Genomic DNA, 16231 nt, shown 5'->3' on the forward strand with positions numbered 1-16231 from the left:
AATTTTTAAAAGATGCTCTTTTTTTGTTTACAAGTACTGACCTCCATTTTTCCAGCCTTTGAATTTTCTAGGGATCACTATTATATCTGTTGCCTAGGATTATATTCCACTATTATAAAAATCAAAGTGCTTGTGTTTTTTTATTTATGGAAAGTGGAATTTTTTTCTTATGTGTAAATTAAATGTTATTTGTATTTATGTTGTCTTGTAAAGGCATTTGTTAGTAATCTTTCAGGATCACTTGGGTATAAACCTACAGTAAATGCTTGATAACACAGGGAAATTATGCTAAGTCAATAGAATTTAAAGAAAAATTTACAGGTAATATTAGCATTTTAGGTATATCTAGTAACTCCAGGTGTCAATCAAGTGTTTCTAAGCAGATTCTATAAAATTAATTTTCAATGAATAATTGAGACTTTATTGCACTCAAATATAATAACTTATTTGCAAAAGTCTTGAAGTTTAGCCTATTGAACAAGCAAACAAAATGTCCTAATGTGTTTAGCAAGACCTTTCCTCATAGAATTAGTGTAAGACTAACCAAATTAGGTTCACCTAATCAGATTAATGAGGATTGCACATTTGTACACACAAATAACTGCATTTTTATGTATTTACAAAAAGTCACTTCTCAAATTATTTCATAGTGTGGTAGCATGAAAGAGGGTTGACGGAATATAAAGCCTTAGATATGATAGTATCCAAACCGCAGCTTGATGATTAAAAGTAGAAAGTGTGTACCTTTTCAAGTAGGGGGAAGAAATGATTAGTCTCAGTCAAGTCTGATATAATACAAGAGTCCTATAATAATTTGTTTTAAGCAGATTGTTGTTGAACTGTTTTCTGAAATTATCAAAGTGTCTTACCACATAATGAACATATCATGACATCTTATGTGTTCCCTGAAATTTTCTGTTTCAGTGTACACAACAGGGAAGAATGATACCACTCTGAATTTTATGGCTACCAACTTTTGCTGGGCCTTCAATACCATTAGTCAATTCCCAGTTTTATAATCAAATCACTGTGTCTTCCACCCCTGCCCCACTCCACTCCAACTTCAGAAAGAAACTAGGAATATCAGATTGGGAGCATACACTACACTTCACTTGCCTGCTCTCCTTCCCTTAAGTACAATTGATAATATGTTGCTCTTTCTATATGATGAGTCCCTCAGTTTATGCTCTGGATCTCATTCCCCTTTTTCTTATCTTAAATTATGAACTATCACTTCTTTCCAGGATCTTTATAACCTGTTCTGTTGCTTCCTTCTCATCAGTTTTTAAAAACATGCTTCCATCTCTCCCAGCCTTCTGACACCCCCTCCAGATACTGTCCTCTCTCCTCACCCTTATGACCAGATTACTCAGTTACATCCAGTGTTCTATTTCCTGACCTCCTGTTCACTCTTAATTCGTTGTAGTGTGTCTTGTACTCCCACCACAGCCAGAACAACCAGTGACCTTCAACAAATTTTCTGTACTAAATCCAAAAAATTTTTGTCATGATCTCATTTGACTCCTTAGCAGCATTCAGCATTTTGACATGCCTACCTTTTTCAGTCACCTGACATCCATGACATTACATTTTTTTTCTAGTTTACTTCCTAACTAAATGATATAATGACTCCAAATCTGTATGTACATCAAAGATGTCTCTTCTTAGCCCCAGACATTTATATTAAACTGCCATCGAGGCTTATTTTGTAAGTACTCAAACTCAATATGTACAAGAACTGTTTTCATTTTTCCCCCCAAACTGGCCATTCTCATGGTTGTCCCTGATTTATTTGAATAGAAGCATGATCCACCAATTATGCAAACCAGATACATGGCAGTCACCTTAATCCTTCCACTCTTGCCCCTCTAACCAATGAGAACCAAATCTTCTTTCTTCTGCCTACTTGATGGCTTTCAGGTTTGCCCACTTCCCTGTTTCTACTCTCTGCCACCCTAGTCCAAGCCAGTATTCTCCTTTACCGACACGAATGCAGTAGTAACCTTTCCATGTCCTGCTGGCCTTCTCCAGTCTATTCTCTGCACTGAATTTAAGCAGATTTTTTAAAATGAGAAATCTCGGTGTGATTCCTCTTGGTATAAATTGATTTTAGGGCACAGAAATAGTTGTATTTATTCTTTTACATTGAAATACTTCTAAAACATTACATAATGTCACCTCTTTCTAAAAGTAGTATACTGGACATTACTTACCTTCATATTTACTCAAGATTTAATTATTGTATTCTTTTAATACAGTCCTATCATGGCTTTTAGCCCTTATCCTAAATGATCAATGCCTGTTAAAATTGTGAATTTTCTGTTTCCTTTCCTATAAAATCTGTATTGTCAACTGATAGTTTTTACATATGATAACTTTCTGGACAGTTCAGAATTCTACTTGTGGCGCAGGGCTTTACTGGTAGCCTAGGGGAAGTCATTTTGACTAATGGATCACCAGAGTTACCAGACTTAATGTTATGGGGGTTTTTTTCTTTCTTTTTTTTTTTTTTTAATTTGAATTTTCAGTTTTCTTTTTCTTTTTTTAAAAATTTTAAAAATTTATTTGACAGAGGTGGAGAGAGAGCAGAAGAAGTACGGGGAGAGGGAGGGAGAAGCAGACTCCCCACTGAACAGGGAACCCCACATGGGGCTCAGTCCCAGGACCCTGGGATCATGACCTCAGCTGAAGGCAGACGCTTAACTGACTGGGCCACCCAGGCACCCCTAAGTTTTCTTTTTAAACTTAGGTTTTCATTTGTTATATTTCACTGAGGTGTTATGACAACAAAATATATCTGTTATACCACAGCATACATCATCAGTAAGATGTAGCTTTCCTTATACCACAATTAAAATATTTAGCTTTTGTAGGAGATAGAATCAGGTAAAGATGCCCACACCGAATAACGTTCTTAGTTTAGTTTTGGAGACTTAGTGACTTTTAAAGATTGTTTATTGAATCTTCACAACAGGATTTTATATGAGTGAGGAAACAGAGGTGTAGAGACATTACAGAAGTTTTCACAGACTTTTAAAAAATTTTTCTCTTCTCTCCATCGTAAGGTCTATGGAAACAGTGGTGGATGTCAGGTTTTTTTGTTGTAGTTTTTTCCTTTTCCCACCAATATGCGTATCCATCAACTACCACAGAACTTGGCTAATATTAAACCTTCATTAAATAGTTTCTGAATAAATGAACAAGTATGGGCCATGCAATTATCCTAACATACCGCTATTTGAAACAAAGTGTTGGAAGATTTGTTGTAAGGTTCCAGAAAGTTCACTTTGGAAGAAACCATGGGATAAAGGTATCTACCTTCCCTTCATAATATATGCTTTGTTTTTTTTAGGCAGTGCACTCTGTAGGCAATCTCATTTCCTTACATAATTTTGTGAGTTTATAAATTAATTCTTTTTGGCTTAAGCTAGTTCGGGATACTTTTCTCCCACTTGCAGTAAAGGTTCTACTGATACTCCTCTTCCTTTGTATCTTGTCCCACTTATTTCAGGTGTCTTCTGATAGGTCTTTTCCCCTCCAATCCATTCTTCATAGACCTCTTTCTAACATATAAAGGGTTCCTGCTAGAAACCCTTTAATGGTCTCAGCACCAGTGGGATGAAGATTAGGTCTTTTATCATAGCCCTTTACAAGTTTGGCCCTTCATAATTTGACCTGTGCCCACTTTTCTATTCTCCCTGCCACCATTCTCTAGCAATACGTAACTTTTTTTTAATACCCTGCGTCTCCATATACATACATTTAAATTTTGCTCAGAAGCTGCTTGTTGAGTTTTCAGGTATATTACGTTGAGTATCACTTTTTCTGTTGCCCCTTGCTTTAATCAGTACTAAATATAGTAGGGAAAATAAAAGGAAAGTTGAAAAAACTCAGACAATGATAAACAATAGCTGAGATTTAAAGAATCCAACAAGAATCTACATAGAATCCAAGACTTCTGTGTAGGAACAACTAGCAGCTCTACTTGAGTTAAGGTTGAGTATGACCTATAAATGTTCTGTGCATTCACCCCAGTAATAGATTGTTCTGGCATTTTTTGCACAGTTTTTAAAAATCAGCGTGGCTATTTGATATGTTTCAAACTTCAAATTTTCTACAATAAAAGCACAAGCGGCTACTGGTATCACTGCTCTTTCATGTCCGTCCTCCAGCCCAGGGGCAGCTGCAGAGCTGCTACTTCCGTTGTGTTTCTTGCAGTGCTTAGTTCTCCAGAGTGGAGCTTTCCAGGGCACTGTCTTATTACCTCGTTTTCCAACAGAATCTGCCTGCTGCAGAGGACTTTCAAGTTCAGCCTCTTTGTTTTGGAGTAGGTGGGGTGGGGGATGGAAGGTCAAGGGATTGTAAGAACTGAAGAGCTGAGAAGACATGTACTGGTGGGATGGGGTGAGAAGGGGAGCCAGTGAAGAGGGCCAGAGGACGGGCTGTAGCAGCAGCGTGCAGGCTGAATGAAGCTGCTTCTGTCCAAAATAACATTAACTCACAAAAACAAGATCTTGGTATGGAATAATAAGCACAGCATACTGGAATATATTTTTTAAGAAAGGAAGAAGGTGCTATATAATCAATAATTTATTAAGGATACCGGTAGGGTTTCGTGAGCAATGAGATACCCATCAAATGAAGAGGTGTACTTCCCATACAATGCAGTACAGTACAGTGAAACCACAAAAATCAAGTTTAGTTCCACCCTTTCGCACTCTCAAAATGTCGGCGTTTGTGGCTTTAATCTGTTATGTGCTAAGAAACTCCTTAGAACTGTGTATAAGTTACATGGGTGTGAGGGGCTTTGTGTAAAGTGCATCATCTTTGACTGACATGTTTTCACAATTTGGATGCTTGCTGTGTATTTTCCTAATTTGTGTTCTGGGGAATAGAGTTGCTAGCTAGGTAAGTTAATAGCTCAGCAAAAACAGGCCTTTATTTATCTCTTATCCCAGGAAAATGCAGAAAGTCCATCTTTTACTAGAATTCACACCATTTCTGAATGAATAATCATTTTCTGATTCATGTATTTAGGATAAGAATGAAGTGAATGCTAACAAGTGATTGTGCCACAGTGACCTGTGACTTTAGAACATCCTCAGCCATTCTTTTTTTTTTTTTTTTTAAGATTTTATTTTACTTATTTGAGAGACTGAGCATGAGTGAGGGAGGGGCAGAAGTAGAGGGAGCAACAGGCTCCCCGCTGAGCAGGCAGCCCATTGCTGGGCTCCATCCCAGGACCCTGAGATCATGACCTGAGCCCAAGGCAGGCGCTTAACCAGCTGAGCCACCCAGGTGCCCCCATCCTCAGCCATTCTTATTTTTTCTTTTATCTGACTCCTGTTGCATTTATATTATCATTAATGCTAGCTCTGAAGCTCAGCGAATGGGAAATAATCGAAGAAAATCTCCCCAGTTTATTTTCAATCGCATAATAACAGAGTGTCTTAGCTAAATGCCAATCCCTGGTGATAAAATTGTGGGTAAAATAGGCATGTCTTTAACCTTTGGAGCCCTTACAATGTGTGGGAACCTTCAGGATTGTAAACATGAATAACTTAAGACTTAAACTAAAAAGAATCTCGGCATTTACCCCTCTCTCTTTCTCCTTCTGGAGTAGGGGATCATCTTTCCATCATCAGAGAGCAAGACTAATTCAAGCATTGATTCTCCTCCTTGTGGACTGTTGTAATAGCTTCCCTTTCCCTTCCAATCCATCAAACTCATTCTTTTTTTTTTTTTTAAAGATTTTATTTATTTATTTGACAGAGATAGAGACAGCCAGTGAGAGAGGGAACACAGCAGGGGGAGTGGGAGAGGAAGAAGCAGGCTCCTAGCAGAGGAGCCTGATGTGGGGCTCGATCCCATAATGCCGGGATCACGCCCTGAGCCGAAGGCAGACGCTTAACCGCTGTGCCACCCAGGTGCCCCCATCAAACTCATTCTTGGCAGAGAGCTTTTAAAAACACAAATCTGATATAATTCCTCTTCAGCTCTGTCAGATTCCAGTTCTTATTCTCTAGCATATCATTAAAAAGTGCTTTCGTAATCACAGCCTGCCTTTGCCGGCCTCATGTTTATGCTGTTTGCTCTAGCTCCTGGGCTCTCCACTCTTCACATTTTGACGCTTTCCCTGGTATAATCACTATCACTCCATCCCCAGCAGGACCACTGACCCACTTCTGTATTCTTTTATGTATTTTGCAACATTTTTAATGTTGTATTACGTACATTGGCTTGTTTTTCATTGCTACACCCTCTGTTAGACTCAGGGTCAAAAGTAGAAAGTACCATGTCTTCTCATTTTAATCACAGTACTTTTGCATATCCCTCTCTGACTCATGGTAGCCATCAATAAATGTCTGAACTGAATTTGAAGATACAGTTTCCAAAATGAGAAAATTCATAATTTACTAGTGTATGTAGATAGATGCACAACTACATATATAATACTAGGTAGTATATATTGATGCTAAATAAAATTATACATTTCTTGAAATTATGATCGTGTTCATCCTTCTTCCATATCCTTAACCCTTTTCTCCATTCTGACATTTTACTGGGTACATAATTCCTCTTCACATGCTTGACTGAATGAAGGGAAGAAGGCATATCAGCAGTCTAGTGGACTTTACCTCCCATTATTACAAGCTTCTACTCTAAAACCCTTTAAGAATGCAACACCTTCTGGTTATTGACCAGGAGAGAGATACTATAGATATGAAGGTGCCATGAACAGGGGGGCACCTGGCTGGCTCAGTCAGCAGAGCATGCAACTCTTGATCTTGGATTGTGAGTTTGAGCCCCATATTGGGGATAGAGATTACTTAAATAAATAAAGCTTAAAAAAAAAAAAAAGAACTTCACATTAAAAAATACCATGAACAGAGAAAGCACACCATGAGAGCAAATATTAGCCCCCATACAAAAGCCAAAAAGGCAGATTCTTCTAGTTGGAGGTGTTTTCTAGCATACGCAGTTTTAGTCCAAGGTGACTAATACAGCTGTTTGCCAAAAAAAAAGATTGTGAAGAATTACTTATTGTAAGAAATTAAACATTTTTAATTTTTGCAAAGACCATCAGGTAAATTTTAAACTGTGTTTCTAGCCTCATCTTTTTTCTTGTGGAAAATAAATTTCTTCTTAAGCAGATATTTATTTATAGGCAGAATTCTTCATTTATGTTTTGCTTTTACACCTGATAACTGCAACTGAACTTAGAATTTTATAGCCATAATTTCTTAGGGAACTTAATACAGTCTTGGACATCCACTAACTTTTATTTTATTTTTAAAGATTATTTATTAGAGACCACGAGCGCACGAGTGTGCAGTGGCGGCGGGGGGCGGGGGATCTTAGACAGACTCTCCACTGAGTTCATAACCTGAGCCGAAATCAGGAGTTGGATGCTTAGCTAACTGAGCCACCCAGGTGCCCTGGACATGCACTAACTTTTAAATCAAATGTATTTAAAACACAAATTTTTAATCTATAAAACTTAGTAAGAATTTATAAAATGTTTGGTACAACCTTAATAAATACCTAATTTGCAGTTGATGGGTTCATTTTTTTTTTTTACTTGTTTTTGGAAAAAATTTTGATTTCGAGTCAGTGCCTTTTGAAAAAATACTTTTTATGTATATTGGATACAGTGGTCTTATTTGAATTCTGCAAGATCGTAACTACTGGAAATGAGGTATTGGTCTGAGGGGAAAATATTGTGATTATGAGGGAGAAGCAAAGCATAGGGGCAGTCTAGGCATAAGGTGTTTTTTTCTTTTCACCCATACCCAGAAGTCTTTAAAAATAATACTTGAAATGGTTGTTGGGCTAATGGATTACTTTTTTTTTCTTTTTTGAGTTAACTCATTGGTAGTTGTTCTAATTACCTTGCAAAAGCAAGAGTTTTTAAATTCACATGGGGAAAAAAACTGCCATCTTTTGATTGGAACATTTAGTAATGACCCCTATTAACTCTGTACTGATTGTTAACTCTGTATTGCTAATTTATGAGGCTTAGAACTTTGACTTAGTTTCTTCGTATTTGTTAAAACTCGAAGTACTTCAGTGCTGTAAATCATTCTGCATGAATGTACTAAAAGATTTTATTCTCTTTCCCTTGATTGCCTCATGGTTTTTTATTATATATTTTAATCAGTTGCATGTTCATTGATTCTGGCTGCTACATTTTAGCGATTAAAATTCTTAATGAATACATAGTTTTAAAGGACCTCTTGCCCTCTGGGCCGTAAATACTCTATTGGCTGATAGCTGCTTTTGCTTTGATTATGGCTTTGAAACACAAAAATCTAAATTCTTCTTTTAGAATGCAGAAAAACAGTACTCTGAAATTAAATTGTAATAATTTATGTGGACGAAAGATACTAGTGTTTTTTTGTTTCTCCATAGTATTGTTATATTTTAAATAAGAATTTTCCCAAGTATTAGCTTATAAGTAGTCTATCAGGGAAGGGAATATTTTATTAAAACCCATAATTATTTGTTTGACTAGAGCCAAGACTTGGACATTATAAGAAGAAATTGTTAGATTTATGAGATTTATGTAATTAGTAAAATTAACACTTAAATAGGTACTTGCAGGAGTTTTTTTTTTTTTTTTTAAATGAATGTTTCCATTGATTCCCCACCCCCAGGAACTAATTTGTAGTTATGTATTTAGTTTCCTTCCTTAAGAAATAGTTTTCATTTTCTTTTCAGGGGTTGCAAAGTCTTATTTACAGAGGCTCTGCAAGAAGAGCAACTGAGGAAAGGAGGCTAATGTAATACAAAAGGGATGGTGGGGCCTGAGACAAAGTGAAATTCTGTGAATCACTTAAATATATATAAATTTCTTTAAACCACTGTGCTATCAAAATGAATAAATCTTTGCCATGTGACTTTGCAACCTCTAGTTTATATTCATTCAACAATAACAATTTTTAACATTTGTATGTGGGTTATTTTTAAATAATAAATATGTTTGTAATTATTGTGCTTATCTGTCAATACATTTGTGTGGCCACATGCTATTTTGATGGATTTTTAAAAAAACTAAACCAAATGAGGTGAAAATATTCTTACCTGATTCCTGAACCTTTTCCTCATGGCTAGTCCTAATCCCTATATTGATATTCAAGGGTAGGTTGGAGTGATAGATGAGTGAAGGGTAGAGATTGTGTATTTTGACAGTTGTATCAAATCAACTCTGTAAAAATATGACTTAAAGTCTAGCATTGTAGAATTTGGAGGAAATTCATATTTTCGGCTTTATTAAAATTCCTCTGTGTTGGGTTCATAAAACAACAACAATGACAAATTAAAAAAGAAGACTATATCTCACCCTATTCATTGTTCTATGTATTTATATACTTTACCTTTACAGCCTGAGGAAGAACTTGATCCTGAAGAGAGGGACAACTTCCTCCAACAGCTTTATAAGTTTATGGAAGACAGAGGTATTTCATGCTCATTGTTTAAAAATAGTCATTTCTTTTACAATTTTACATTCTAGGTTTATGCATTATTTTTATTAGAATCATGGGTATATGGATTTGGATTTTAAGGAAAGGCTAAGAATCAGTGACAGTTGAAAATAAGTATTTGGAATAAAAACAAATATTAATATTTATTTTGAACAGAAATATATAGGAAAATTGTATGGGTATAATTATACTTGGGACTTACAAAACCAAAAACTGTTATAATAATATTTCCGTAATGGAAAGGGAACAGTTGTAATATTAATCTACATACCCATTAGTTACTAATGCTATTTTAGCAGCAAGTAAACTAGCGTGATCTTTGGTCTCAACAAATGAAAAAAAATAGATCAATTCCTATCTAAATAGAATAGGATTTCTTTTTTTTTTTTTTGAAGATTATTTATTTGAGAGAGAGAATGAGCAGGGAGAAGGAGCAGACTCCCTGCTGATCAGGGAGCCCAACTCAGGGCTCCATCCCAGGACCCCAGATCATGACCTGAGCTGAAGGCAGAGGCTGAACCAACTGAGCCACCCAGGTGCTTCTAAAATAGGATTTCAATAGAGTTAAAAGAAATACAGCCTTTATAAATTATTCTACATTTTGACTTTAGATAAGTCCTGGAAAATCCTCTAGTAAATTGGTCCCAGGAATTCTGTGACTTTGAGAAATCATCCTTCAGATTACTGCTAACAGTCTTAACCTTTGTGTTCAAGCAGTGAAAATGAATCCGTGCCCTAAACTGTACTGTTTCCATTGTGTGTGTTCTTGCCCAAGCTTCTTGAACCAGCAACATTGTTGGCTACGCCTTGCAGTTGTAGGTTTTAGTTCTGCCCAATTCAGTGACTGGTGATTTTTTTAGTTGTGAGAGACGTGATTTTATTAGTCATAGATATAAATCTAAAGACCATCACAATGCTGTATAAAGAATATAGAGAATATTTTATGTTCTCTTACAAAATTTAAGGTTGTTTAAATATATGCTTCTAATTAATAAAACTTGGGAAATTAGAAATTGGAAAGGTTTGTATTGATAGCCTTGTAACAGCATTTTCCATTTGAATAAAAATTTTATTTCTCCCTTCATGTTAAAAAGGTACTCCAATCAACAAACCACCTGTTTTGGGCTATAAAGATCTCAATCTCTTCAAACTCTTTAGACTGGTTTATCATCAAGGCGGATGTGACAATGTAAGTAAGGACGTAATGAAAAGTTAAATTATCTAATGTTGCACTGTTATATGCACTGTAGGTAATAAACACATTTTCTTAATGAACCTAGAATATTAGTGTAAAGATTATTTCCCTTTGTAAATGTTAACAAATAACAACTTAATTTTCCAGATTGATAGTGGTGCTGTATGGAAGCAAGTTTATATGGACCTTGGCATTCCTATTTTGAATTCAGCTGCTTCCTACAATGTAAAAACTGCTTATAGAAAGTAAGTAGTATAGTTTATTCATCAAAGAACACATATTACAGGAATATTTTCCATTTAATTTGTTAACAATTTAACAAGAACACCTCAAAGAACACTGAAGTTAGAGAAAGTGTATAAAAAGGTTTAGGTTAATAGATACGTGTGATTGAACGTTATTTCATTGCACCAAGTCTGCTTTACTCCATTTTTCATGTTGCCCTGATTTCCTTTTCAAAGTCAGGGATGCAGCAGTGTTAATAGTCTGAAATGATGATACATGTTACAGAGCTATATCGCTTATGGTGAATATCCTTCATATCAAAACTCTGATAGCTATGTTCAGTTATCGCAGGTGCAGATTTTTCAGGAAGAACTTTTAGAATATTTCTGTTGATAATCCTGTATAAAACACTGAGAAATTAGTAACATAGAAAAAGTACTTGGAAAAAAAAAGTTTTACTTTTAAAAAATCTGTGTGTTTAATAATATAGTATTCAAGTTAAATATAAAGACTGAGATTTTCTAAAATGAAATATTGTTTGTTTAGGTATCTCTATGGTTTTGAGGAATACTGCCGTTCTGCAAATATTCAGTTCAGAACTGTTCACCACCATGAACCAAAAGTAAAAGAGGAAAAAAAAGACTTAGAAGAATCAATGGAAGAGGCTCTAAAAGTAGATCAAGAAATGCCTTTAGTAGAAGTGAAGAGTGAACCTGAGGAAAATATTGATTCAAACAGTGAAAGTGAAAGAGAAGAAATAGAATTAAAATCTCCAAGAGTAAGTGGTTAATAGTAGTTATCTGTTTTATTTTAAACATTACTTATAATTTTTTATTACGGACATTTTCAGATATACACAAAAATAGTCCAGTGAACCTAGGTTATTTTCCAGTATTGAGTTGTGCTTTAGGCAGACTAGTCTGGCTTTTTTTTTCTAAATATAGCACATATTATTTCTTCTAGCCGAAAAACATTCCTCCTATTGTTTTCTATTTATGTCTGTTCAAGTCATTCTCATCCGGGGTCATTCTCACGTATTTACTTCCTTCAAGTCTTGCTAAAAAGTCACCTCACTGAAGCTTATCCTGGTCACCTTATCTAAAATTGTAACCTACCTCCTCTCTTTGTTATTTGCAATCCCTCTAATGATGCTCTTTTTATCTGTAATTTACTTTATATTTTTTTATTATATTTGTTTCTTTTACCCTGGTCTGCACTAGACTCACACTCCACAAGGGCAGGAGCTTATGTTTATTCTGTTCATTGACAGATCCCAGGCATTGAGTACAGTGCTTTTTCTACAAGTAAGGACTTACTAAATAGTTGTTGAGTGAATGAATCTCCTTCTTGTAATACTTGTGCCTCCAGCTGGGTGGGATCTTTTCTCTCTGTTACCCTACAGCACACTCCACATACATTTCTTGTGGCAGTTTTTTTTTTTTTTTTTTTAAAGATTTTATTTATTTATTTATTTGACAGAGAGAGAGAGACAGCCAGCGAGAGAGGGAACACAAGCAGGGGGAGTGGGAGAGGAAGAAGCAGGCCCATAGCGGAGGAGCCTGATGTGGGGCTCGATCCCTTAACTCCGGGATCACGCCCTGAGCCAAAAGCAGACGCTTAACGACTGCGCCACCCAGGCGCCCCTCTTGTGGCAGTTTTTTATGCTTCATCTTATTTTCTAGTCACGTGCACACATGCTTTTATCTTCTAACTCTGCTTTTCTTCTCCATTAGTATATAAGTCCTTTGTAGAGATTGTTACCCACTATTTTGATCATTGTTGAATGGTGTCTACATGGTAGGATTTGTCAAATTTTAGGAGGAAAAATATTATCACACTACCAAAGGAGTTCAGTTACTGTTACATTTATTTTTGAGTGAAAGAGGAGATGAAATTACCTCTTTTAGCTGTTCAGAAACTATTTTCTAAAACTGTCCATTTTAACCATATCCAGTAAGTAGAATCTTTTAGTGAATTTCATGAAACATTCAAATTGGTTTGTTTCATGTCTTTAATTTTTATTTTTAATTTAAAAAATTGTAAATACACATATTATGTATCATCTTGACCATTTTTAAATGTTCAATTCAGTGGCATTAACTACATTCACGTGTTGTGCTCTCATCACCACTGTCCATCTCCAGTACCTTTCTCGTCTTACAAAACTGCAACTAGGCATTAAACAGTAACTTCCCATTCCTCTCTACCCCAGCTTGTGACAACCACCATTCTACTTTCTGTCTCTATGAATTTGACTACTCTAGGTATCTCAGATAAGTGGAATCTTACAATTTCGTCCTTTTTTGACTGGCTTATTTCACTTAGTATAATGTGTCCCAGGTTCAATCCATGTCTGTGTCACAATTTCCTTCCTTTTTAAGACTGAATAATATCCCCCATTATGTGTATTTTGGACATACATTCTTGTTATTAAAGATGTTCCTCATCTTATGGAAAATATCTGCAGAATACTGCATAGTATGGATGTGCTATAAATTTATTACCTTAGATTTTCTCCAATTTTTTACGATTACAAAAGTGCTGCGGTAAATATCCTTGTAAAAATTCCTCTTCATTTGTCTGAATATAGAAGGCAGACTTCTAAGAATGGAATTTCTAGGGTGCCTGGCTGTCTCAGTCGGAAGAGAATACAACTCTTGATCTCGGGGTTGTGAGTTCAGTCCCCACGTTTTGAGATTACTTAAATAAATAAACTTAAAAAAATAAAGTAAAAGTGGGATTTCTGGGACAAAGGTATATAGGCCTAAAGTCTGATAGATAGCAGTTGTTTTCATTCATTTATCTACAAGTATTTAAAGAACAGCTGCTCTGCGCATGGGATACAGAAGAAAGAGAGTCTCTACCCTTATGGAACTTACATTCTAGTTCTTCATGATAAGAAAAATACATGTTTTTTTCAGGGGCTCCTGGGTGGCGCAGTCGTTAAAGTGTCTGCCTTCGGCTCAGGGCGTGATCCCGGCGTTCCGGGATCGAGTCCCACATCGGGCTCCTCTGCTGGGAGCCTGCTTCTTCCTCTCCCACTCTCCGTGCTGTGTTCCCTCTCTCGCTGTCTGTCTCTGTCACATAAATAAATAAAATTAAAAAAAAAAAAAAAAAAGAAAAATACATGTTTTTTTCTAACTTTGAAGTTTAAATAGCACATAGTCAGGAACCAGGGAAAACATTTGTTATACTGAGATATTAATTGTAATGCGTTCTAGTGCTCCCTAAGTTGTTGGTTCCTTTTCTATCCTCACTTTATTCCAAGTACAGGGGAACTCTGCCAGTGTGAGGAGGTGGACTTGAGGGAGACTTTAGGAGAGAATGAAATGGCTCACCAGTTTCATGGTCAGTTGAGCATGCAGGAGGCTAGATGAAAGCTTCTGGGGGAAGAACAAGTTACTGCCGGCCCAGTGAGCTCTCCAGATACTCATTCAAAGAAATCAGCTCACTTGTTGGCCACTGATGCAATTTAGTCCTTTCATTTTTTATTTTTAAAATTTATTTTATTTTTATTTTCTTTAGAGAGCAAGAGTGCGGGGGTTGGGGGGTGGGCAGAGGGAAAGGGAGAGAGACTCTCAAGCAGGCTGCACACCCAGTGCAGAGTCTGATGCAGGGGCTCAATCTCACAACCCTGAGATCATGACCCGAGCCAAAATCAAGAGCTGGACACCCAACTGACTGAGCCATCCAGGTGCCCCAGTTCAGTCCTTTTAAGATGTAGTCACACAGGAAATGATAGTGTAAATTTTATCTTAAAAATGATAGAATTAGAGATCACAGAGCTATTAAAGAGTCTATAATTTAGGGGGCTGATTTATTATTTTTTAAATAATTACTAACTTGTGTCATTGATATTTAGTGAATTATTTTAGAACTTTCAGTATAGTCAAGAAATATTAAAGGTGGGATAAAATAATGCCAGGTGAAATAAGTCTACAAAGATAAATACTGTATGATTTCACATATATGTGAAATCTAAAAACAAATGAACAAATAGAAACAGACTCATGAATACAAAGAGCAAATTGGTAGTTGCCAGAGGGGAAGGAGTGTGGGGATAGGCAAAATAAGTAAAGGGGATTAAGAGGCACAAACTAGCAGTTATAAATCACAGGGTTGACAAGTACAGCATAGGGAGTATAGTCAATAATACTGTGATGACTGGTGACACATGGTAACCACACTTTACCATGGTGAGCACTGCATAATGTATATAATTGTCAAATCACTGTTTTGTACACCTGAAATCAAGATTGCATGTCAACTACACTTCAATTAAAAAAAATTATTGTAGTCAAGAAAAAAGTGAGATAAAATAACATAGTGAACAAAGGAGGAAATTTTTATTTTTTCTGTAGTTTGTAGCCAAGGATCATAGTAGACATGGACATAATTAAGTAATTTACATGGGTTGAAAAGAAAAGTACACAAGGGTCGATGGACTGTCATTGTCCTGTCTCAAGCCAAACTAGTCATTGCTGTGAAGGTTTAAGAAAAAGAAGCATTTTCTGCCTTTTTCCCCGTTTGTTTGTAGTGATAGCTATTTTAAAGCTTTTATCCCTTCTACCAGGGACGAAGGAGAATAGCTCGAGATGCACATTCTATTAAAAAGGAAATTGAAGAAGAGAAAACAGAAGACAAATTAAAAGACAATGATACAGAAAATAAGGATGTCGTTGATGACTATGAAACTGCAGAGAAAAAAGAAAATGAGCTACTACTAGGGAGAAAAAACACACCAAAGCAAAAGGAGAAGAAAATTAAAAAGCAGGAGGATTCTGATAAAGACTCAGATGAAGAGGAAGAGAAAAGCCAAGAGAGGTACATTATCTTATATTTGTTCTCCAGAAGCACCTGTCTGGGGTACAGCAGTGCTCTGTTCCTGCCTAGAGATTCAGGTTTGAGGGAATGTTTTCTTATTGGGACTTCCGTTCCTCTTGTCTAGTGAAGGTGAGACACATTGTGAAGATGATGTGTATCGCCTTTCGGAATTGGAGAATATACTGGTCGCACCATTTTAATAGCACTTGTGCCCTAAACAGTGGCCTCAAAGAAGGCTGCGCCACCCAGTCAAAAGAAAGGTCCTGCAGTTGACAGCAGGGAAGGGAGCTGGAGAAAAATGGAGGAAGTGGACAAGAGGAAACAGCGACAGCAAAAATTCCATTTTAAAAAAGGTACAATGTGGGAAAGCTAACAAACACATGGGTGCACAGTACTAGCAGATGTTTCTGTGTGTTAGCTTGATCTAAGACATTTTTCTTTTTCAAGTTATCGTATTGGAATAAGTGGCATGCACCCCTGATTCTAGTTTGGACAATACATT

General features: G+C 36.2%; 1 protein-coding gene across 3 annotated transcripts in view; it reads left to right on the forward strand.

The window, feature by feature from the left end:
• ARID4A (AT-rich interaction domain 4A) overlaps nucleotides 1–16231 on the forward strand; it is a 65319-nt gene that overhangs the window by 24865 nt on the left and 24223 nt on the right. For all 3 annotated transcript variants that reach the window (XM_008702159.2, XM_008702177.2, XM_040641884.1), the window contains 5 exons: nucleotides 9386–9458; nucleotides 10580–10674; nucleotides 10828–10925; nucleotides 11452–11683; nucleotides 15479–15729. In XM_008702159.2, the coding sequence (XP_008700381.2) occupies nucleotides 9386–9458; nucleotides 10580–10674; nucleotides 10828–10925; nucleotides 11452–11683; nucleotides 15479–15729 (749 nt within the window). The remainder of the gene's footprint in view (nucleotides 1–9385; nucleotides 9459–10579; nucleotides 10675–10827; nucleotides 10926–11451; nucleotides 11684–15478; nucleotides 15730–16231) is intronic.

The sequence above is a fragment of the Ursus maritimus genome, unplaced genomic scaffold (assembly GCF_017311325.1).
Source record: "Ursus maritimus isolate PB19 unplaced genomic scaffold, ASM1731132v1 scaffold_25, whole genome shotgun sequence".
NCBI lineage: Eukaryota > Metazoa > Chordata > Mammalia > Carnivora > Ursidae > Ursus > Ursus maritimus.